The sequence below is a fragment of the Podarcis bocagei genome (genome assembly GCF_964188305.1).
Source record: "Podarcis bocagei genome assembly, chromosome: 7".
Lineage (NCBI taxonomy): Eukaryota > Metazoa > Chordata > Lepidosauria > Squamata > Lacertidae > Podarcis > Podarcis bocagei.
The window spans coordinates 21,153,014-21,177,326 of record NC_138132.1 but is presented as its reverse complement, the minus strand read 5'-3'; the positions used below and the strand labels follow the sequence as shown (position 1 = coordinate 21,177,326).

At 46.3% G+C, this 24,313-nt stretch overlaps 1 protein-coding gene across 3 annotated transcripts in view; it reads left to right on the top strand.

Moving 5' to 3' along the window:
• LOC308591307 (beta-1,4-galactosyltransferase 3-like) overlaps positions 1 to 23,708 on the top strand; it is a 37,519-nt gene extending 13,811 nt beyond the window's left edge. Inside the window, exons 1-8 of one of the 3 annotated variants that reach the window (XM_081202016.1) lie at positions 58 to 195; positions 7,927 to 8,017; positions 17,162 to 17,518; positions 18,440 to 18,675; positions 19,529 to 19,716; positions 21,259 to 21,381; positions 21,813 to 21,917; positions 23,157 to 23,708. In XM_081202016.1, the coding sequence (XP_081058142.1) occupies positions 17,257 to 17,518; positions 18,440 to 18,675; positions 19,529 to 19,716; positions 21,259 to 21,381; positions 21,813 to 21,917; positions 23,157 to 23,307 (1,065 nt within the window). In that variant the 5' untranslated portion in view covers positions 58 to 195; positions 7,927 to 8,017; positions 17,162 to 17,256 and the 3' untranslated portion in view covers positions 23,308 to 23,708. Of the gene's footprint in view, positions 1 to 57; positions 196 to 6,337; positions 6,387 to 7,926; positions 8,018 to 17,161; positions 17,519 to 18,439; positions 18,676 to 19,528; positions 19,717 to 21,258; positions 21,382 to 21,812; positions 21,918 to 23,156 lie in introns of those variants that run through there. The other 2 variants (XM_081202018.1, XM_081202017.1) reach the window with 2 other exon arrangements.
• Positions 23,709 to 24,313: the final 605 nt, after the last annotated feature.

Genomic DNA, 24,313 nt, shown 5'->3' with positions numbered 1-24,313 from the left:
CCCCGCCCCCTAACAACCCACTTCTCTATCTCTCTCTCTCTCTCTCTTTCCCCCTCGGCGCGTGGGGCGGGCGGGGACTCGGGGAGGCGGGCGACCCTGCACAGCCCAGAGCAGAAGCCCCACCAAGGCTTCCCGACCCCAACCCCGGGGGCTGGAGGAAGGTCGCCAGGCAGCCCAACAGACCGACCAGGAACGGTGAGTGACCGACTGACTGGCAGACAAGCCTGGGCAGGTTTCCTCGGAAGCCAGTCCCGTTGTGTCCACCGGGGGTTGGGCTGGGGGGCTTCCCCCTCTCGGCAGCCTGAGGGGCTCCCCTGGCCCCGGGGGTGGTTCTTGCATAGCAGGCGAGTTTCCCGCTTGTGGGTCGGTGGGTAGGGTTTTCCAAAAGAAAAGAGGTGTGCAGGGCTGAGGAGGGAAGGCAGCTCTCCTTTTCATTGGGACTTTTTTTTGGGGGGGGAGGGATGAGAGGAGTTTCTTTTCTTCGCCTTTGTTTCTTCACTTCCCCACTCCCCCCTTACACCCTCCCCTCCCTCTCCAAAGAATTCAGACCCGATTCTGCGTTCTGAGAAACTCTGGTGGGGAAGGGTCCCTACTCTGCAGGAAGTCGGCTTTCTTTGGAAACCGGGGGGGGGGGGGAGGTTGGCTTTGAAACAAAAGTAAACTCGGATCCCAGGATAAGCCCCCCCCCCTCCTGGAGGAATGTGGGTTTGCTTTAAGTCGGAAATGAACTTGGCTTTGAGGCTGGGGGGCCAGTGGTGGGCTGCTTAAGTATGTTTGTGTGTGAGAGAGAGGGCTGTGTTTTAGTGTTTTTCCTTTTAAAACCAGTATGCCTTGATCTGATGTTAGGGGTGCGGGTGAGCTTTGCTGCTAGGTCTCTGTAGTCTCTTGTTAGGTCTCAGTTCTAATAGCATCAAGATATGAAGAGGCCCACGTTTTCTGTGTGCAGGGGACAGGGGTGGTATGGCATCAAAAGTTCTGTTTCCTTGGTAATGACAGAGAGGCTGTGAAAATGCAGGGTGGGTTGGAAACCTTTCACAATTTTGTAAATACTCTGTGCCTGGACTCTCGTGGGAGGTGGGGGTTCCGTTCATGCTGAAGCTTGTATCTAAATTCAATTGCTTAATTGACACCATGACATCTGAAGCTGTATACAGTATTTCCCTCCTCTATGCAAGGAGATCAGTGGGCCATTCCCTCTTCCCCCAATGCATATGGCCCTTCCTCAGGTATGGCTCATGCGTGTTGCTGGGGGGGGGGCAAGTTGAAGATCCTATTTATATGTGGCAGCCTGAAGCAGGCTCTAGATGTTGTGCTGAAACAATACTGGTTTGTGTTTGGTTGGGGACAGATCAGTGTTGTTGGAATCTACAGGTGTGGTGGCAGATCTTCTTGGTCTCTTGAGTTTTCCTTCTGCCCAGCAAATGTTTTAGAAACACTGCAATTTTATTTGTAGCTGTAGAGCATTTTTGGTCATCCAGAACCTCCAAAGGACTTACTGTATTTAAGTAAGTAGACCTTTTCCTAGAGTCTGACAGTAGATTAAAATATGACATTTTGAAGTCTCTGTTTCTCTTTGCAGCAAAAGTATTTTTGGCTAAGAGATGGTCAGTTTTATGTCTAGACTTAAGATCAGAACCTGGAAAGTTAGCACCTTGCTTACAACTAAAACCAATTTAAATTTATTGGACAAAGGATATTGGATTGCGTCATGTTAGCTTGTGTCTATAGAAGCACTGCCTGGAGACTTCCTTCCTTCCTTTTGGTCTTGGTGTTTTGTGCTTATGTAGTGCACAGCATGGAATCTAGGGGGTCAGCTGCTCTTGTTCCATCCATTCCTTTGTTATGGTGTCTCTGGGTTGAACTTCTGCTAATTTAATAACTTTGAGACAAATCCAGATTAGTGTCATTCTGGAATTCACTGTGGGCCTTTCTGTCTTCTCCCTTCTCATTTTAGTAGGTTGTTGACTCTGCAGACACAGGCTACAGCCAAACTAGTTTGTCTTGAAGGCAAGTTGTGCAAGACCCCAGCAAGGGGAGCGGCAATGCAAAGTGTTGCACATGTTGTTGGCACTAGGCCTAAAGATGGGTAGAAGTGTGGATCATAATCCTTCTGAGATACATAGAGTAGCATCATACTCTGTGTCCACTTTGGGTTCACTTGCCTAAGATCAAGTGCTGTGAAAATATGGGATGGATAGGTATTGGGGGAAAGCAGTTGAGAGATGTAGAAAAGCTAGCCAAGTGACAAAGGAGCAGCACAGGGCGGTGGGCAAGCTAGTGTGTCCAGTTAGATTTCTGGGTGTTTGTGCACCAAATATTGGGTAATATTAGGACATGGGTCACCAGTGCCTACAGAGACCTTGCTTTGCATCTGTGGAGTATTTATCCCACTCCTCCCCCTGCTGAATTTATGCTTGAAAGAAGGTAGTAAAAGTTTTTTTATGCCTAATTGTGGCATGGAGATGATAGGTCGGCGGTTACAGATGGGGGAGAGAGAGAGAGAAAGAGAGACTTTTTCTGTTTTCAAATGTGCTTATTGGCCCTAAAGGGTTAACAACCCCTGTTTTAGGAAGACAACTTGATTTTGCTAAAGTCAAGGAAATGTTGCTCTAGAAAAGGGTGGTCCAGTGTGCAGCCCATGAGGCCTTTTTTGGTGTCCCTCAGCAACATTTGACGCCCCCCTCAGCCCTTGCACTGCCTTCACAAAGTCAGGTAAGCGAGGCCATGCACACAAGGCAGTGTGTGGCCCGTGGGTTCTGTTTCGAAGTATCCTTGCGGCCCACTTGTTATGAAAAGTTGGGCAACCCTGCTCTAGAATCCCATCATTCTTTTGGCTTGTATTTTGTTTCACTCCCCACCCCCAGAGCTTAAAACGAGCTCCTGGTTCCTTTGCTGCAGCAAGGGACATTTTCACTGTTGATGGCCAGTGGAAGCATGCAATCCTCCAGGAAAAAGGAAGCAGCTTCCAATGAATCCACTGCTAAAATGGATGTGTGGTGCTCCTTGCAAATGGACTGCAGTTTGAACTAACACTCTGGATTTCGAAGTGTAGTGCTGTAGTCACCCTGGCTCACCTATCAGATTTGGCCCACCAGCTGGAAGAGGTTCCCAACCCATTTGTTGCACCATAATGGTGACTTTCATTTTTAGTTCCTGCCATGCTTCCTGTAAGGGGAAGAAGATAGCATATGGGCAAGAAAGTGGTGATTCATGCATGCTGTCTATAGTCTGGGTATCCCTACTGGTGGTGAATTGTAACAGGTTTAGATATGCGATTCAATAATGATGTGAAAGAAGCTTGTCTAGTTTTCTGATTTTAAGGAAGTTCTTGAGGGCAGGTGTCTAAATTAGAGGAATTAATGGATATGCAGTTAGCCTCCCTCCCTCAAGGAAGGACTTCACATTAATGTAAAATGCATATTTGCAATTGATTTATAGCTTTGCCTTGGTCACACATCTGTTTACACTGGTGCAGTTAGTTCTATGACTTTGGGAATATAACTTTCGTGGGGCTGCTCTGACAAGGTAAAAGGTAAAGGTAAAGGTACCCCTGCCCGTACGGGCCAGTCTTGACAGACTCTAGGGTTGTGCGCTCATCTCACTCTAGAGGCCGGGAGTCAGTGCTGTCCGCAGACACTTCTGGGTCACGTGGCCAGCGTGACGAAGCTGCTCTGGCGAACCGGCACCAGAGCAACACACGGAAACACCGTTTACCTTCCCGCTATAAAGCGGTACCTATTTATCTACTTGCACTTAAGGGTGCTTCAGAACTGCTAGGTGGGCAGGAGCTGGGACCGAACGACGGGAGCTCACCCCGCCACAGGGATTCGAACCGCCGACCATGCGGTCGGCAAGTCCTAGGCGCTGAGGTTTTACCCACAGCGCCACCCGCATCCCACACGCGTACCTTGCGCTGACAAGGTACTTGTTCACAATTGGGAGTTGTAGGGGTGCCCTGATAAGATATCAGTTCACAATTGTGTAGGTGTACTCTACAAGCCAACTTTATTCAAGGATGCAGTCAAGTGCTACAGCAGCATGGCTGGGGTAAGACAAAGGGCTGCAAGTTAGACTGGAGACATGTTCAGGGATTTAAGAAAATCTCACATGCCTGGCTGTTGTACACAGTATTGGGAACTAAGATATATTAGCTAAGTGCCAAATGGTTCCTTAAACCAAGGTTACAGTCACCAAAACGGAATGTTTAGTTGCCATTTTTGGGCAAGATGGCTCTAAAGTCTTATTTTTCAAACATTAGAGCCATCTTGCCCAAAAATGGCAACTGTAACATTGGTTTAAGGAGGTATTTGGCACCTAGCTTATATATCTGAGTTTCTAACACTGGTTCTGGCAACCATAACCTAGGTTTAAAGTGCATTTGGCTCCTAGTTTTTGTATCTCTGTTTCTAACACTAGCTAGGAATTGGTAATATGTTTGCCGCTGATATTCTTGGATCACCTACAACACCCTAATAGTCACAGTATTTTCTGTCAGAACGGAACAGAAACAGTTACAAGAAAGCATTTATTTGTCTCCAATCTGTACCTCGATGTTCTTTCCTGATGAACTTTTGTAACTTGCAAACCTGCTCTCTCTCCCCCCCCCCCCCGCCAACAGACTACCAGAAGTTTGTCTGGATGAATATGTTACCTTGCCTTTTACTCTTCTGATAGTAGACAGAATCTTCCTTGGGTTTTGTCTTTCTCACAAATAATTTTCTCACTACACTTTGTCCCTTGGCTGGAGCAAGTGCCCTCCAGTTCATGGCTTTGCAAACAGGCTGAGTTTCCCACCTCAGATCTGATAACAGCCAAGTCTTCTAAGGCTGGGGAGCACAGAGAACGTAATCACTACTTCTGTAACCACTGCTGCTATGTTTTCATTTTTGGGGATTCCACGGGATTATTGCCAACCCTCATATTTTCTTTTGAATCCTTGTGCTGTGTGAATTTCATGTTTTGGGGTTGTTTTCCTCTTCTTCTTTACTTTTCAATAGACTTACTTTTGGCCTTGGTTATGTATGTGTCTGTAGAAGGACGGGGTGTGTTGGGAAAGGCTGGCCTATCAACCCTCAAAGAGAGATTTCTTTTGAGGTGCAGCTTCTAGCGTCTGGCCTCTTTAACGGCCTCCAGACAGAGCGTGGTTACAAGCGGCAGCCAAGGATAATTTCAAAGCTGTGTTCCCTTGGCACTCATCCATCCCGCTGAAGTGACTTCTGCACACAGAGTGCTTGTGCTAATGCTGATGAGTACCCGGTCTGTTTGTGGGGAGTTAATGGGGAACCACCTAATAGGCACACTGAGAAAAATTGTCTCCCTTAGAAATGTCAGGACTTGACATGGCTGACTGTTTCTGAAAGAATTCGGACACTTCCCTTTTGTTTCCTTTCCTTTCTTTTTTTGGCATATATTGCCACATGATAGGAACCACATGGGTTGATCTTTTTCTCTCTCTTTTTTGGTTTTTCAAAATATAGATCGTGAGCCTGTGTGCACCGAGAATTTTTCTCAATTGTTTTGCGCGGTGACTAATTTTAGATGTTTGATAAATAAATCAAGATGGTTCGGAATAGATTTAATGGACCTTTGGTCTGATCCAGCAAGGCTCTTAATTCCAGCCCAATTCAGCAGAGAACTGTGGAGCTTTCAGGGAGAGGCAACACGGGGGGGAAATAGAGTGTTCTTCTATGAATTGCCTAGCCTTGGAGGTTGTGCAGCAGCTGAGATACCCCTCTACCCCATTATCCTGATTGCCACAGTGGCCAAAAAGATACCTCTGTGGAGCCCAGAGGCAACGCATGGGTGCAATGGCCCTTCCTATCCTTTTCTGCTGGTAGTCTGTGGCATGCTGCCTCTGAACCGTGAGGTTCCATTAAGCTACAATGACCAATAACTGCAGAGAACCTCTCCCTGAGTTTGTCTGATCCTCTTTTAAAGCCATCTTGAACCACTGGCCATTGTCCTGCCTGGTAGAAGCAAATTGCACAAGTTAGGCTGTGTGAACTGTACTTTCTTTTGTATATCCTCAATTGCCTGGATGATCCTGAGTGTATTGTGAGGGAGGGGAAAAAATATATCTCTCATTTTCCTTACCATGCATAACGCAGTAAGCTTCAAGCATATTCTTCCTCTTGTCTCATTATAAAAAAATGTCTTCAGATTTGTTAGCCTTTTCTTGTCGGAACAGTATCCCAACCCTTTGATTATTTTGGGTACCCTTTCCCACATATTTTGCAGCTCTTGGGTTGGTGTAACTGAGACAGAGAGATGACATCACAATTGCCTCCGTGTGTGCATGTGTAGATACAGATAAAACCCTGCTGAATCAGGCCAGATGTGATTATTCCCTGCAGCTGGTTCACAGAGGCATGGCTCTGGCAGTGGAGGTAGGGCATGCTCATCATGACTAGTAACCATTGATAGCCTTGTCCTCCGTGAATGAGTCCAGTTCTAAATCATCCAAGTTGGCGGCCATTACTACATATTGTACGAGCAAATTCATAGTTTAACTATACGTAGTAAGTCAATTAGATTTTTATAGTGTTCACTGTTCTGCGAACTCTGAACACACAAACGTGTGTGCACACACACAAACATGCACATGGACATCATCAAGGGTGTCATCATCTTAACAGATTAAAGGGCTTGAGGGATCAGAGGCCAAATTAATAAAATTATTTTTAAAAAAAGATTAGTGTCCCGCCCCCTTGGGGGAAAGGGGATAGGGACTCTGCAATTCTATGATTTTAACTCATTGAAGACTGCATGGGAAACTACAATAAAAAAGGCACCTTAGGCACATTGTCGCCAGTCACTGTTGACTTAGTGGCTTATATGAGGGTGTTAAGATGCTGTCTTTATAATAGCAGCCTTTCTGTATGAGTGGCATGTGTTCATTGTTGCCATGTGATTGTTGCTGAATTGTTTAAGAAGTGATTGTTGGCAGTGATCCACTCCATAGAAGTTGTACAACATGTCCTTGTAAATATTTGAAGAGGGATTAGCCTAGGTGACTTTGGAGGCTGTTCTTTGACTTTAAGACTACGGCGACAGACACTCCTTGAAGCTTATAGCAATTCTTGGTTCAGTTGTGTTAGATCATAATCTACAGGTAGGGCACCATATTTCTTTTTAATATGGTGGGAAGGCTGCATATGCAAAAGGCAGGGGGGTTGAAACCCGAGTGCCAGAGCTTCCTTTCCCCAGTCAGCACTTATTCCAGAATTTCTAGCCCTTTAAGAAAAATTAGGCACTAACAGTTGCATCTTGGCAACCTGTGGGTTGTCTAAGCAACAGAACGCTAAGTCTCCTGTTCACTAGGGAAGTGTGGAGCTGAATCACAGGGAATATACCACTGCCTAACCTACAGCAAGACTTCTGTGCCTCCCCCTGTGGGATAATGAATAAACTAAGCAGCAAAGAATTGACTTCTTGAATAGAAAGTATAAAAGACTCTGAGTAGTGATTTGGTTCTGGAAGGGGGTTCTTTTAGTGCCATTTCTGTTGTTCCGGGGTGTGCTGTGTGCCATAGGTGCAATTGAATTATTCTTAATTATTCGGTCAGTTTTGTCTCTGTGCAGTGCATTAATTTGAAGAAAGAAATCCGGTATGGAAAACTGTTCTGTTCCCTGTTGGAAGTACTGACTGCTGGTAGTGATTAACTCCCATTCCCGTTCTGTACACGTTGCACATTCCTGACCCCATTCTCTCTGTCTCTCTCCCCCCCCCCCCGTTTCCTCATCCTACTTTTCACTAGCAGCTCTCCACTTTCTGTTTAAATTGGCTGCGTGCTGTTGGGTTTCATGTGGCGATGTTGCATTGCTGTGTGAAAATGCCAGGTTCTGCCTCTATGCTTTTTCCTTCTGCCCTGTCATATGCGCTATTTCTAAGTTGACCTCTCTCTTCATCCTCCCCGATTCATTGCAGAAACTCCATGGAGATTGGGACCAAAAAAGTGCTGGACTCCAAGAATTAAGGACGACCTCTCTGATCTAGCTGAGGAAACAGAACTGCACAGGTGGGCACCCTTAAATTCACATTTGCTTGCATTTTCCAATATCTTTCCAATCGCAGTTCATACAGTTATAGATCCCCTCCTTCTTTGGGCATGGCAGTTGTAGGTGACCATTTCTCTGCACTGCCCATGGTCTCCCATTATGAGGCACTCCCTTTTCCCAGATGAACTGGGGGAGAACCCAGAAGCCAACTCTGGACAAGGGAATGGCTATGGTCTCAAGGGAGGACAGGAGTTCTTCTGATGCAGGCTACAAGCTCCCTTTGCTTCTGTTGTCTTTCCCAACAGTCAACTCCTCTAATGTGAAGTGTAATGTGAAGCATTTCTGTATGCCAGGAAGCCCATGTCAGAGAATGCAGATGTCCTTGTGTGTAGGTGTAGACCTGAGTTTGGGGATTTGAGCCCTTATGCATTCAGCTGGAGGGGAAGCAGGGCCAACCTAGGTGCTGTGATACCCTTACAAGTCTTGTAGCTTTTTGTGGTGATGCTAGCAATCATGCCAGCTTGCTTAAGATATCTAAGCAGCTCACTTCTCCAGATATTCAAGACGTTGTTTTGCACTGAACACTAATCGCTAGGGAACATCACAGCCTTGTAAATAATTATTCAGGAGCATTCATCCATCCCTGGCTCAGTTTGCCTGTGTTTGTTCAGCTGACACAGTGCTGTCTCGGGTGTCAGTCTCTGCACTTTAAAGCTGGGATTGTCCAGTAACACAGCCCAAGGCATGTAGTAATTTCTGTCTTCTGGCCTTTAAGTGCCAATGCTGTGGGAGGATTGGCACTGTTTAGTTAGAACAGATGTGCTTCCTTCTCATGTTTTATTGTTGGTGACATTTGTACATGTCTTATATGCATGATGTATATAAAAGGTGTTTGCGTTTGGAGCTGAATGTTTACATACTTTGGAACGTATTGTTCAAGGAAAGTACTTTAGTAGGTGAACTGCTCCCATATGTATGGACATTATAGGAACGTCCACGTTCAGTAAAGGTATGTGGTGTCCAGGCAAGGCTGCTGCAACTTTCTATCTCCATAATTTTTGCAAGATATCATTGACTCGTTGTACTCTGTATGCCAGAAGCAACTTCTAGTGCGCGCGCGCGCGCACACACACACATATATACAGTGGTACCTCGCAAGACGAATGCCTCGCAAGACGAAAAACGCGCAAGACGAAAGAGTTTTCCGTTTTTTGAGTCGTTCCGCAAGACGAATTTCCCTATGGGCTTGCATCGCAAGACGAAACGTCTTGCGAGTTCTTGCAAGTTTGTTTCCTTTTTCTTAAAGCCGCTAAGCCGCTAATAGCCGTGCTTCGCAAGACGAAAAAACTGCAAGACGAAGAGACTCGCGGAACGGATTAATTTCGTCTTGCGAGGCACCACTGTGTATACACACACACACACAGTGTTCATTCTTCTTGTTCCACCTGGCCTTTGACTTGGAGTCAATTTGATTCCCTCCCCCTCTTTCTTTTTTCCTTTCTCCTCCTGTGATAAGGCTGCATTTTAATGTTTTAATGTTGTATTTTAATCTTGTTTTTAAGTTGTATTCATTCAACTTGTTTTCATTATTGGTTGTTAGCCGCCCTGAGCGCAGCCTTGGCTGGGGAGAGCAGGGTATAAATAATATTTATTATTATTGTTATTATTATTATTATTATTATTATTATTATTATTATTATTACATCATTGACAAAATAGCTAATTAGAGGTGGGGCAGGTTTGTTAAACAGAAAAAATTGCCACCTATTCTTGTCCTATATGCAGATGTCTTCTTGAAAAGATGATCTTTGTTCTTCACCATATGCACTCCATTCATAATAAGCTGTGCGGAATGCCTTTACCCTTCTGAATTTTATTCAGGAAGAGTCATCAATTTATTTTATGTGACAAATTTATAGGCTGCCTCGTAGGCCATGCCCTCACAAAGTGGTAAGCACAGAAACAATAAGAAACACAACAAATGAGATAAATTATTATGAAGCAGCACCTAGGCCCAATGAAGCCTAAGTATTTCACTCTCTTTCCGTGTGTGTGTGTGTGTGAGAGAGAGAGAGAGAGAGAGAGACAGAGAGAGAGAACGAACTTGAAAGTACAGCTGAAGAACACATTAAGAAAAGGCAGCCTGGAAAAGAGATGTTAAGTCCCACTTGAAAGCCTGTACTGAAGGCAGTGTGTGTAACTCACTCAGAAGGGAATTCCGTAACCATGGGGCCACCACTGAAAAGACCCCATTTTTTGTGCCTGGCAACCTAATTGCTCATACTGGTGGGCATATGACCAGGACCTCCATAGCTGATTTTAGTGAATGAGCAGGGTCATATAACCAGGTCTCAAGTTGTTAAGGGCTTGAAAAGGTCGGCACCAGTACTTTGAATTAGGGCCCATAAATGCTCTGAGGGGAGTTTTAAAAATGGATTTTAACATAGGAATTATAATCATTGTGAACCTTGCGACGGTAGGTGCAATTACATTTATCCAGCACTGAAAGCCTGGTGGTTTTGACCTACCAATGCAGCCTTGGATCAAATTAGACTGGAAGCTTATAAGGAAAACCAGAGATTTAGCTGTTGCCTCTTTAGTACAGGCATCTCACACCTTTGGAGAGTTGAGAGGTGCTGCTCTTGATGAAATAAGTGAGTAGCCTAGCATCTAAACTGTTCCAGCTCATTGAGGAATTGAAAAGGCTCTTAGACATGCCTGGGTAAACATTATGAACTGGCACAGCAGCAGCTAATATTTCCCCCACTTCAGATTTCCAGCCTGAGGAAGAGTTCTCTGCAGTAAGTAATGCTGTCCAGCATTTTAAATAACTAGTTTTATTTATATATAAATAAAGTTGGGCCAACTTAAGACCGCATCATGTTTGCCTTGGAGGGAAACACTGAATCTTTGGGGTGACATCGTCTTTACCTCCTGAGGCAAGGTTAATCTTGGTCTGAACTCAATAAGGAGGCTTCGGCATCTGCACCCTCCGCAGAATTTCAGTCTGTGCCAGAAATTGCGACTCTGTGGTTTTTGTGCTTTCTGTGTAATGGAATTGCACAGATTCAGTGAAAGGAAGAAGCCTTGTAAGATCGCATGAAGTGTCATATAATGGAATTGCTGTTGAGGATGCATGGTGCTTTACAGAGCTGCAGTAAACCAGATTCTCTTGCTCCGGTTGTGTACAGTTCAAAGGTGGGCAAGAGAGGGGAGGAAGAGGACTGGAATTAGCAGCAAGTTTGTGAATAAACAGAGTTATGCATGTGCCTGATTGCTAGTGTTAGAGACTCGGTGGCAGGAAGAACATAAATGTTCTCCGAATCTTGTGGACATGAGTGGGTTGAGTGCTTTTGGCACTCGTGTTTCGCTTGTGGGCTTCCCATAAGCATCTGGCCTGTGAGAACAAGGATGCTGAACCAAATGGGAATTACCAGAGTTCCTTCTTAAGCTTTTATCTCTCTGTGTCATCTCTAGAAGGCCTGGCTTGGCTTAGAACATAAAGGTGGATGGTGCAGATACTCAGCATAGTTTCGCTTCTACCCTCCCCTTCGAGGAAGCCTTGCCTAGTGGAAGAAAAATACCTTCCTTACTGACAAAGCTGATAAGATCTCATTCCTGTGGAGGATTAAAAACCTCCCATGTGGCCCAGCTTTTCACACCCTGGTCAGAAATGTGCAGTGTGATTCCTGATAGAACAAGATCACCAAGGAAGTTGTGAGGTCAGAACCTGTTTCTTTAGTAGTAGTCCTGGGAGTGGAGGGTGGTCAGTACTCAAGTTTCAAGTTGCCAGCTGGAAAATTGCTTTATTTGGCAATGTCCTGTGCATTCCACAGTGAGGATGTGTTTGATGCGCAGACTTTTGAAAGAGGCAGCTCTGTGCTGAGCTGTTTCAGTTTCGGTGCTTCAGGCCCTCCCCTCTTCCAGTTACTGACTGAAGCAAATTGGCTATGTGTTCTTATTTTAGTCTCGGCCCATTCTTTGCCAAATTCAGCCAGGTTTTGAAAAGATGGCCAAAGCACATACTTCAGTTGCTGCCCTTCATCTTTTCCCTTAAACGTGACGTTTCCTTCTGAAGTCTAGCCAGTTTCTGAACTTGCCTTCATTTCAGTTGAGAGAGTGAAGTACCCCATACTTGAAAAATGCAGACTGTGAGTGTGGAGGATAAAGAAAGTTCTTTTCTCATGCAGGGCTTTGTTTTTCCCTTCTCGTGGTTCCCTAGGCAGGTTTGGCCAATAAGTTCAACAGGAAAAGAGGCGCATCCATTGCTCAGTACTAGCTATGAGCTTGTGAGTATGCTGCTTGTGATGGTTGGACTAATCTGCAGAGATCCCAATGAGGGTTTGACAGGGAAGGGGCGGGGGAAGTGTAGTTGGACAAGGTGAGCCATAAGGATGGTGTGAAATGGAGCTGATAAGTTACGGGAAAGAACTCTGTAAGCATCTCTGGAAAGTTCGCTCATCTTATGCGGGAGCTACTGAAGTCAAAAAAGGAAGAGGGTAACACCAGTGTGAATTTTAAAGAGGTGAAACTCCCAAGGTGCAGAAAGCAATTTATTGAGAGTGCTTTCCAGTTTGACCAAGCCGTGGCTCTATTTTAATGGCTCTTTCATTATTAATGTACTGGTTAATGAGCAGCCCATAACTTGTTCGTCAGGTTGGTTGCTTCTATAATGTGACTTCTGGTTCCTAGAACTTCAGTCTAACATGGGTTGGCTACAGATTCCAGGAGGAAATAGTTCCTGGTGAAGAGATGGCCTGATTGTGTGGGGAGAGGCCCTTTGAGGGTAGTTTATTTAGATTGGAGTTGAAGTGTCCTTTTGCACTTGATGTAGAAGCCTAGCTCATTATCATTACCTTCAAATCAATGACCTCTTGTTTTGTTTAAAGCTCTCTGAAGGAAGACGCAGTAGAAATGCATTTCCCAGGACCTGGAGCTTCTCCTATGTCTTGATCTCTGAGTCCTAAACCTCTTTCCCACCCCCCACCCCCGAGAACTGACACTGGTAGCTGGATCAGGATCCTGATGAGATAAAGGGCTTTTTGGCCCCACGCTTTATAGGCACAGCCCTGCGTTCTAAAGTTCAATGTCCATGTCAGAAAGTTCCATTCTGATTTTATTCCAATAACTGCCCTGAGATATATATCAATAAATAACTGCAGGTACATATTCAATAAATAATATATATACACATATAAGCACTCTTTTTTTCTCTTTGGAGCTTTCCCCATGAAAACCTGCTTTTTAAAGCTGAAGCACAACAAATGGCAATTCAGGTTTTCTGCAGATTGCTGCTTGCTCCGATTCAGCTTTAAAGAGTGGGTTTTCACAGGGAAATCTCTGGGGCAAAAAGACAAAGGCACAGAGCTTTAAAGTATGGACCATGCCTGGAAAGCACAGAGGAAAGGTAAGTGTGGATAAGCCCAAGGATAATATTTGATTCTGGATCAGTTACTCTTAATTGCCTTCACTACCCTTCTCTAACTAGCAATTTCACAAGCCAGGGTTGTATAGCAGGAGGTTAGGTAGCCACAGCTGCTCCCACTGGTTCCTCCCTGTTGTCCAGCCCCTTACCTCAACTGCTGTGCGGCATACCACTTGCTAGCCAGCGGCAGCCTTACTTTGAATCAAGGCATGACTTTAACCTTGCCTACCGTTTGTGGTTTGGAGCCCAGGTCACATGGCATGGCAAGGCAGAGACTCTAGCTTGTTGGCAGCCATGGGGAAAGGAGCATTGCAGTAACTTTTGAATAACATGCTATATACTTATTCGTGTTAAACCGTATTTCCAGAATACAATAATGTGCATTGGGAAAGGGGACTGTAGAGCTGATCAGGCAGCTTTTAAAACTTTGGCTCCATTGCTACATTGTCACACCAGCCTTCCACTCTTTCTTTTATTTGCGAGGGCTGCAGGGTAGGACGAATCCTCCATGCTGGTGTCAGGCTTGAGAAGCGTCTCCAGATTGCAGTGTTCTTGTACTACCCTGTTTGCCTCCGCTTAGGCTACTGAAACGGCTCCAATTCACTGCACTGCTTTAGATGGTAAAATGTTCAGGTCCCAAGAAGGCTGCCTAGGAAAGGCCCCAGTGAATTCATCTCTGCTGCATTTGTTTTGCAACGACAAACTGCGTCATTCATATTGAATGACCTGACGTAGGCATCCTAACGGTGATCCAAAGTCTGTAAGGAGTCAGAAATGCTATGGTGCACCTGTAGCAGCAAAACCAGATGCCTTCGTCTGCTGCAGCTGCAACAAAACATGTCTCTCCCACATTGGTCTCTGTAGCCACAGCGGGCGCTGTAACTCTCCATCGGTTTGACGCTATCCTTGAAGGTGCACTCTTTCTTTGTCTCCCAAGACAGACGGATGCCAAGAAATGGAGTTGGTGGTTTTGCTAAAAGCTATTATTTGCTGATTGGAAATCATGGCAGCTGCTCCCGTAAAAGCCATTGTGTAAAATATATGCCTTTTGTTACCAGCAAGCGCACTACTTGTCTGTGTTTGCGCACTGGCTTTGAGCCACTTGGATACTTTTCTACCAGTTGTGCAGTACCTCCTACCTTCACATATTAATAGTTGGGTTAGAAAGGAGAGCCAAAGTTTTAAGTTTTCTCATACCCAAACCTTCCTATCAAAATGCTGGTCTATACCTTTTTTAAAAAAGGTATAGAACAATATCACGGCAACAAAGAAGGAAGTTTTCCAACTTGGTTGCAGGCTGCATTACGACAGAGCTTGTTTGCCTTTTCTGTGAAGTTTTTCACGTCAAAGTGTGTTGGGAATGAACATACACACATAGAGGCAAAACCAGCTACACACCTAATCCCATTTCCTAATCTGTTGAGTTTGACTAAGTGATGTAATAATGCTCCTCTTTCTTCCCAAATGAAGCAAGATGCCCTCGACTGAGCCTCTTGCTTTGGGCAGTGGAACAGCTCAGTGAATCTGGAAGGGTCAGCTCTTCCCTGAAGGTTTTAATTAGGGTTGCCTATATGTGACATCTATGTGGGACGTGGGTGGCTCTGTGATCTAAACCACTGAGCCTAGGGCTTGCCGATCGGAAGGTCGATGGTTCGAATCCCTGAGACGGGGTGAGCTCCCATTGCTCGGTCCCAGCTCCTGCCAACCTAGCAGCTCCAGAGCATGTCAGAGTGCAAGTAGATAAATAGGTACCGCTCCGGTGGGAAGGTAAATGGTGTTTCTGTGCACTGCTCTGGTTTCGCCAGAAGCAGCTTAGTCATGCTGGCCACATGACCCAGAAAAACTGCCTGCGGGCAAACGTCGGCTCCCTTGGCCAGTAAAGCCAGATGAGCACCGCAACCCCTGAGTCGTTCATGAGTGGACTTAACTTTCAGGGGTCCTTTACCTTTATGTGTGATTCATTTCCTTATTTCTTATATCACCCTGGAACATCTCTTACAGGAATCATTTGGGCCATTTCCTTGTTCCTCCTTAGCTGTTGCCAGTTGGCACTGCTCCGAGACACCTGTTGCGCTGCACAGGGTGTGGGCAGATAGCAAAATAGGTAACCAAAGCAGGCTACTTCTCTCACTTATAGGTATGGAATGTGCTGCTCCACGTTGCACTCCCCCAAGCCCTTTCCTGCCACGTTACCCGAGATTCTGCAATCAGGTAGATTATTACAGTATAATAATTTATTAGCCTTCACCCTTGGGTGTCGGGACAGCTTGCAACAATTAACACACGTTAAAAACAGTTTAAACAACTTGCAGTCACGGAAATAAGGTGGGTGCTAAAAGCATACCTTGCAAGTGTCAAAAGCCAGGGTGAAGAGGATCTATACAACCCAAACGCTGAGATATGTGAAGTGGCTGGCAGCTGGAGGCCCAAGGGCCGAATATTGGAAACCAAAGAGTGGACAAGGTGCATGGAAAGGGCTGCGGCAAGGGGACTTGCGCCTGTTCCCATCCCTCCCTCCTCCCTCAAGTGTTGCAGATAGCAACAGCTGTGGACTAAGGTTATATGTACATGCAAAACATGGCTTTTGACACTTTAAATGAAGCAGCTCCGGGGTATGGAGAAAGGAGGCTCTGGCAACATTATTCTAAGAATAACTGTGTTGTGGTCAGAGCATCATAGTATCTGGGAGAACCCAGATTCAAGTCACCATTCAACTATGGAGTTCCATGGGAGGAGAGGCAGTTTCCCAGGAATGTAGGAAACTGCCTTATGCCTTAGTCAAGACCTTGCTCAGAATTGTCTCCTTGGACTGGAAGCAGTTCTCTAGCATTTCTGTCAGGGGGCATTCCCAGCCCTTCCTGCAGATTCTGGGGATTGATCTGCAACTGAGCTTAACATATTTTTTTCCTTTTTTTACTTGAAAGCTGCCAAGCTTAATCCTTCTGTGTTTCCTTGGTTTTTTGGGGGAGGGAGGGAGTGTAAGCAAAAAATAATTCTGCTATCCTATTTTTTTCTGTCTGCCACTTGTCCTAACTTCTTTCCCCTCCCTGGTGCATATGTTTGCCATGTTATGTTGCTATGCCTACCACCCACTCCCACGTTCTCCTTTCCTGTGGGCACCTCTCATTTGGCAGGTGTGCGGTTTGCTTTTTGCTGCACTGAGACTTCTCATGCAGCTGCAGAGACAGGAAGATGCTATTACTGTTAGTTGCTTTGTCTCGCGGTGCCACGTCTGTCCATACTTGTGCTTGCTGAGAGCAGATCGCCTTGTGTGTAACAAATGGCTGGGCTGGGCTCTGGATGTGAACTTCCCCCCGCTTTCAGAACCTTACCCCTGCATATGTAGACATGAAACGTTTGGGGGCAGGAAATGCATTTTCTTGTAAGCATCCAAGCGAAAGCTGAGCGTTGTGAACGTCAGGAGGCTGATCAGATAATCAAATCGGCATTAAATGGTTTTCGAGCGAAGATGATGCTTGCTTTTCGGCGATGCATGCACGGGTTGTAAATGGCTATTCTCTCCCCAAAGACACGGAATGCCTCTCAAAATGGTGCTTCTGTGCTACAGTTTGTACTTGCATTAAAATTAGTTTCTTCCCCACCCCCCACCCCAAAACCTGCTGGTAGTTTAACTGGGGCACCTTTTTTGGCCCATCAAAATGTTTGTGCATAAAAATAAATGTTAACCTGACGAATGAGCATTGCCTGTACTCATTCTACCTTCTGCTGCTTCCAACAGGTCACTGTCTTCTGTTTCCCTTGCTGCTGCTGCTGCCGCCGCCACCCTTCAGCCCAGCTGCACCATGGATAGATGATCCTGGCCCTGCCTCAGCCATGCTGCAGTTGCGTGGCCGCTACCTGCTGCTCTTCCTAGGGGTGCAGCTGGTGGTGATGGCTCTGCTGTACCACGATGGCTACCGCAAGCGTGTTGCCTATTTCCTGGGCATCTTCTACAAGGGGGGCACATTGACTATATTGTCCAGCCTACACAATGTTTCGCTGCCAGGGGACGTCTACGCCAACCTCAGCCTGATTGCCCGGCCCCCTCTGCCCCCAGAGGAACTTCCTTACTGTCCAGAGGCATCTCCTTTCCTTGGTAAGGGCTTCTCTGTTCTTGATCCTGGTTCTGGTTAGGAACTGGGGATTTGGAGTCAGCCCTAAGGTTTGAATGGTGTTGGGCGGGAGTGGTTGTTCTGAAATTAAGAGTCACAGAAGCTCTAATGTATTGTTTCATTGAACCAGCTAGGCATCTGGAAAGGTTTTGGGTGGCACGTGAAAGGCAAAAATGAGCATGAAACAGTGAAGTAAATTCTGAGCAAGCTTTTGGGTCAATTTTCTCTCTTTGTGTGTAGCATACTAGTTCTGAGACTAAAGAGTTCAGTGTAATTCAAAAGCTTGCTTCCTGTTTACACCGCTCTTTGGCCCTGGGAAAGAAGACACAAATTCTGGAAGTAGAGTACAGCAATAGTGATTTTTAAATGGAGATGCCTAGTGATGAGAGACCCCCGCAAAAAGAGGCTTGAGGATTGTAGGCCCATCGTAGAAGTGATCTTCCATTAAGCCATGAAGTGCTCTGTGAAATGAGAGAAGTGGTTCTCTCTCCTCGACCCATGCACCTTTTCTTGTCCAGTGTGACTAGTGAAAGCATAGTGATAACTCAGTTCATAGAGCATGAGACTCAGTCTCAGAGTCGTGGGTTCGAGCCCCATCTTGGGCAAAAAAAAAATCCTGCATTGCAGGTGGCTGGACTAGATGACTCACATGGTCCCTTCCAACTCTACAATCCTACGGTTCTTTAAAGTTTGCAGGGATGACCAGGGATGGAGCAGGTGGAAAGAGAAAAGAACCCTGGAACTGACTAGGAGGCTAATGCTCATTTTAATCTAAAATGAAAATGTTTCGAGGTGTTCTCCTCTTGAGGACTCTGGGTCACGTTGGCTCTTAGCCTGCAGTCTGCTGACTACCTAGCTAGGCGGTGGAGATTGTTTCCCTTACCCCCGTCTCTGCTCGCCTGCAGGAGGCCCCATTCGGGTGACTTTCCCCGCAGGGCTGTCTCTGGATGATATTGTGCGGAAGAATCCCCTTGTGACCAAAGGGGGGCGCTACCGTCCGCCAGACTGCGATGCAGTCCACAAAACAGCTGTCATCATCCCCCACCGCAACCGAGAGCAACACCTCAAGTACCTGCTCTACTACCTGCACCCTTTCCTGCAGCGGCAGCAGCTCACCTATGGCATCTACATCATCCATCAGGTGCGTTGCCACAGCCGTGTGTGAGCTGGGCAGGGCAGGAGGTTTGAATAATAATAATAATTATAATTAATAATTTTATTATTTATACCCCACCCATCTCGCTGGGTTTCCCCAGCCACTCTGGGCGGCTCCCAGCAGAAGAGTCTCCATGGCTGCTGCCTGTCCCTGCATTAATGTGTGGCCTCTCTCTCTCTCCTTAGGAGAGGAGGGAATAGAGGCAATAGCTCTCTTTATTGTTAATGGAGGAGTGCCCAGTGAAGGCAGGTGGGCAGGCAAAGCTTTTTTCAGCACTAGGCCTCAGTAGGGGGCAGTGGGTTGCGCTGATTGCTGCAGAGAGGGAAAGCTGTAGTTCCTTCCAAAAAGTGCAGTGAATCATGATTTCTGCTGTGCTGAGTCTGATCTCTGGAGAGGTGGGGAAGAGTCAGGCACAGGGAAAGGAACCCTAGCAAGAGTACTACGGGGTGGGGTGGAGCTGAGACTGGGTATGGGGAGTGGGCAGGGACTAACCAGCACCCAGTGGTTTGAGCTCACCGAATTCCTTGGAGGGGGAAGAGATAAGGTAAGGAATCTCGGGTGTAGATGAATGAGTCCCCCCTGGAGCATGCCCAAGCCAAGATAGAAATGGAGTAGGTGGTTCTGGAGGAGCTGTCAAATGTGAGAATGCCAGAAGTCAGCGTGGAGGAAGGATACTATTTTAATGTAGCGCCTAGTGGTGACTGTCCTGGATGTGAGAGTTTAGCACTTTAGGGGAGCTAGTTTTTACGCACGCACGCGCACACACACACACAGAGAGAGAGAGAGAGAGAGAGTGTAAATTGTGCTCTGGTGTAAATGCCACCCATCTCTTTCTCAGGCTGAGAACTACACTTTTAACCGGGCCAAACTCTTGAATGTGGGCTTCAAGGAAGCTATGAAAGACGAGGACTGGGACTGTATGTTCTTCCATGATGTGGACCTCATCCCTGAAGATGACCGCAATGTGTACACCTGTGACCGTTTCCCCAAGCACGTGGCTGTTGCCATGGACAAGTTTGGCTACAAGTAAGCTTCTTGGATTTGGGTCTGTTTCCATAGGAATGCTTCTCTAACCCTCCCAACACCCTTTCCTTCTTAAAATAGAGATGCCCAGTCTCCCTTCTGAAAACAAAATCACACTGAAAACAACTGCTTTCTTGTGTGTTTCTAGGCTGTTTTCTAGATGCAGATATGGGGAGGAATGTGGAGTGTGCTGGAAGAGTTAGAATGTCAGACTAGAACCAGAGAAACTTAGGTTCAAATATTCACTCAGCCATAAGGCTTACTGACGGGACCTTGAAGCAGTCATCCTCCCTCAGTCTACTTTGCAAGATTGATGTGAGGATAAAGCAGGGGAAGAGTCAAATGATGCTGTTTTGAGCTTGGCAGAAGGGCAGCCTTCTTGAGTGCAGCTGCATTACAGGTGGGAGTTGATAGAGAAAAGCTTTCTGCATACAGCAGCTCAGCTGTAGGGGAAGGTTGGTGCTAAAGAACTGGAAGCCTAGGCAGACCAGTGTTAGAAGCTCAGATCTATAAGCTAGGTGCCAAATGGCTCCTTAAACCAAGGTTGCAGTCGCCAAAATGGAATGTCTAGTTGCCATTTTAGGGCAAGACAGCTCTGAAGTCTTATTTTTCAAATGATGGGTTGACTGTGATTATCAGTTTAGCATCTGGCTTGTTCAGATGACAACCTTGAGCTAGGTTAAGAACTTTGAGGACTTAAAGAAGACAAGTCATTTTATCCAGGGACAGTCTACATAAATACTGGCTTACTCCTACCACTTTTTCTTAATGGCGACATGGACTGTTCACAACTTAAGAATATTCTTCACAACTGTGAGCAGGGGTAAGTGAAGACAAGTGACAACAATTACTTAACTATAACGTTTTTCACCGCTCCTGCTCAGGCTACACAGAAAAAGCATTTTGGTTCCCAACATTCATTCTGACTATGCAGATAAAATATAACTGATAGAATTGTACAGGATAATGATATTAGGGTGTGAAAGCAGTCAAGATCCAATGATCCCCAGTCATGCACCTCCAGATGCTGGAGGTATCAGGCGCCATCCTGGTGCCCAGGCACCTTCACTTGGTCACAAGTGGCCAATAGCCAGGTGCGAAATGCGCCTGGAACCTGTCTAATTTTGATCACTGGATAGGACCCTGCTCTAGAAATGGTTCTCCTGAAATGCAGTGTACTGCTGCCCTTAAAAATCCTAAAATGACATGCATGCTTCATGCAGTGAAGAGAGTGAGGTCCTCTCTAGTAGCTGCCATTTGATACCTCTTCCAGAACTCTCCCTCAGGTCATTCCATGTGAATTGGTACCCGAATTTATTGCTTTTCCTTTCCCTCCCACATTCCTTTTTCCTTTCATGTTAGATCTATTGGTCTGTAAGCCTGTGGGCAGAACCTGTGCTTGTGAACGTAATATTCGCATAGTAATATTGGATGCCCATATCTCTGTGCCAGCTGAGGTCCTATGTGTTTCCTCTAGAGATTCCTATATGCATGGTAGTAGCAGGTGGGCTACATGTAAATAAATGTCCCCTTAAATTCTTGCAGGCTTCCATACAAGTCCTACTTTGGAGGGGTTTCTGCACTCAGTCCAGAGCAATACATGAAGATGAATGGCTTTCCCAACAACTATTGGGGCTGGGGCGGTGAAGATGACGACATTGCAGTCAGGTAAAGATGGTCCTTGGTGCTAGGAAAGGAGGCGGCTCCAGTTCCATCCCTTCAGCATAAAGCCCAGCAGCTTTAGGGGGATTAGGCAACTCTATTCACAAAGGTTTAAGGTGGCATGGCTGAGGATGGGACCCTAGGAGTCCTGGCTCTCAAACTTTCCCCCATGTATTGCCCTAGGGTTTGTGTCAGAGCATAGGAAATATTGGCAAGGAGGGATTGGGCAAGCTCGGGTAGGAATCCAGGGTTGTTTTATTCTGTTCTTGCTGTTGCCCAGGGGTGGGGCAAAGGAGAGGAGCCATGAGTGGCATGGTGCAGATTTGAAGGCACTGAAGCACTGCATTGCTTGGATGTGTAATCGTAGCACTTGTGCCCCTGCTGAAACCCCATGTTCACTCCCGCTAATGCTGCATTGCCATTCACCTTCTCTGCAGGGTTGCGCTGAGTGGGATGGTTATCTCTCGCCCATCTACTCAGTACGGCCGCTACCGTATGATCAAGCATGGACACGACAAGGGCAATGAGCAGAACCCTAAGAGGTGAGTAGAGGAGGGGACTACTTGGGGCAGAAATGTGGCCTGAACAATTGCAGATGGACTGCTGTCTTGTAAACTAGGTGGTTAAGTGTGATTGTATGTAGCTACTCTGCATCCTCCTTAATGCACCCTGCCAAATCCTCTGGGCCAGGGTGAATGTCCACTGCAGATAATATAACTCCCAGAGCATAGTCATATTTAGATATTTTGTGCTTGAGGGAGTGAAGCCTCCAGCAGTGGCCAAGCTGGAGTGGGAGCATGGAATGTTCAGTTGTTTTAACAGTTTGCAGTCCAGTTTCTGTGAGAGAAAGGAAGGTTGCCATTATGGCTGGCCTGAAGACATCACACAAGGGTAAACAGAGAACTGGTGAGAAGTCCTGGGATGTGGAGATTCTAAAGAACTGAGAGCCCAGACAGATGTTTTTGTTTTTGTGCTGTGATTTTCCCTTAATGCTATTTCTGGTGTGGCAGAGCTTGCCAACACTCTGTTGTGGTGGTGCAAAATAACCTGGACTGGAAATTTTGTAGTAAAAGAGAACTGGATAGTTGTTTCCAATCCATTTGTAAAACCCAGGCCCCCACCATTACCAACCAGGGCTGTTGGTCCTCACTGCCTACTCTGAGTTGCCATATCACAAGGATAGAGGGAGAGTAGAAACTGTACAATTGGTAGAAATTGTATGTTGGACTCAAAACGTAAAAACCTTATGCGCCGTTGGAGCTTTGGCTCAGTCCTCAAACCTTCCTTGCTTGCTAGTTATACACATCCACTCCTGCTTGTAGGCTGTATGTGTAGTCTTGCCGCTTTCCTATTTCCTGCTTGGTGTGGTTTTTTCAACTTGGTCCGTCTGCCATCTATTATCCTCCAGTCCCTGCTTTTTCAAGCATTCTCCTTCCTTCCTTTTCTCCTCCCCACCTGCCACGTATAGCTGCTCCTGATCTTAAGCTGTGAAGTTTCTTCAGAGCACCCACTTCATCATTGTGAGTGGTTTGTATTTTTTCGGCAGGTATAGGCATGGGTATTTGCAACTGTTTTTCCCGTTATTGACAAACATGACACTGTCCTCCTCACCTTGTTACAAAACATTGACCACACCATACCATTTCATTACTGGAAATCTGTGTAAAAAGAATACGTAAGCTTCTCCTAACCTGCAAATCCAAGGAGCTGCATTTTGGGCGGGGAGGTGGTAGGAGAAGGGCTTGAGTTCTCACGCTTGACTCTGTGAATTTTCCTTACAGATTTAACTTGCTGGCCAAGACGAGGAGAACATGGAAGCAGGATGGCATGAACACACTGGAGTACCAGCTGCTCTCCAAGAAACTCCACCCCCTCTACACAAATATCACTGTCTTCATTGGCACTGAGAAGGGAATGCACCATTCCATGTGATGCACTAGCCACAGAGTGGCCTGGGGACAGGAGCCCCACCCTGCCACTTCTCTGGGACCAAGGAAACCAAAGAATCCACAGGGAGATGGACAGCCCTGAGCATTGTGGTCATCATGCGCTGACTGTCGTGTCTAGCAAGGTGCTAGGGGTACTGCATTACCAGGGACTGGATGGGGACTCCACACAAAGACTTCCTCCCCCTCCCCTGGAGCGTTTCTCTCTTGAGGGCTGGATGTAGTCTGACTTTACAGGACTCCGTTTGTGGGATGCCTTTCATACCTTGGTTGAAGGAGCGGCACGGTAGCTTGAGCAGAAAACCAGGACTGTCCTTTGCAAGTCTGAACCTCTGCAGCTGCTGTGCCATGGTTTGTCTTTCTTATTAAAGTGCAATTTATTTTAAAGCATGTGGCCAAGTAGCAGTTTCTCTTCTGGAGCAAGAGCCTAAGAGGGAAGCTGTTAGCAGCCATCTCTCCTGGGCCAGTTGTGCTCTTCGCCAGGAAGGCAAGAGAGGAGCTGTATGAGGGCCAGAGCTGATTGGCAGGTCAACACACTAGCGCTGGGATGGCCCAGGCAGGTAGCAATGAGTTGTGCTGGAAGACATGGTGGGCGTATAGGCGTACTATCAGCAGTGTCTAAGGAGATGTGATAAAATGCCAAGCTAGCTTGTTTCTCGCTCTTGCAAAGGCAGTTATTCTGAAGATGTCCCTTCTGTTCACCCTCTTCCTGTGCTTCAGAAAGGATTGTAGCTGGATTTCCACCCCCACCCCCTTTTCTTGGATGAGTAGATCTCAAGGATCTCTGCTTCTACAGCTGTGCGAGCTCAGCTGGTTCACTGAATTGGTATATACAAGATGACCCCTTCTGTAACAGTATTGGTCTCTCCAGAGCAGGTCCTACCTGCTGCTGTTATCATTCCAATTCTATGACACTGGGATTTGTAACAGCCATATAATAATAATAGCAATAGCAATAGAGCTGAAATTAGGATTGGAACTTATTTTTAGCT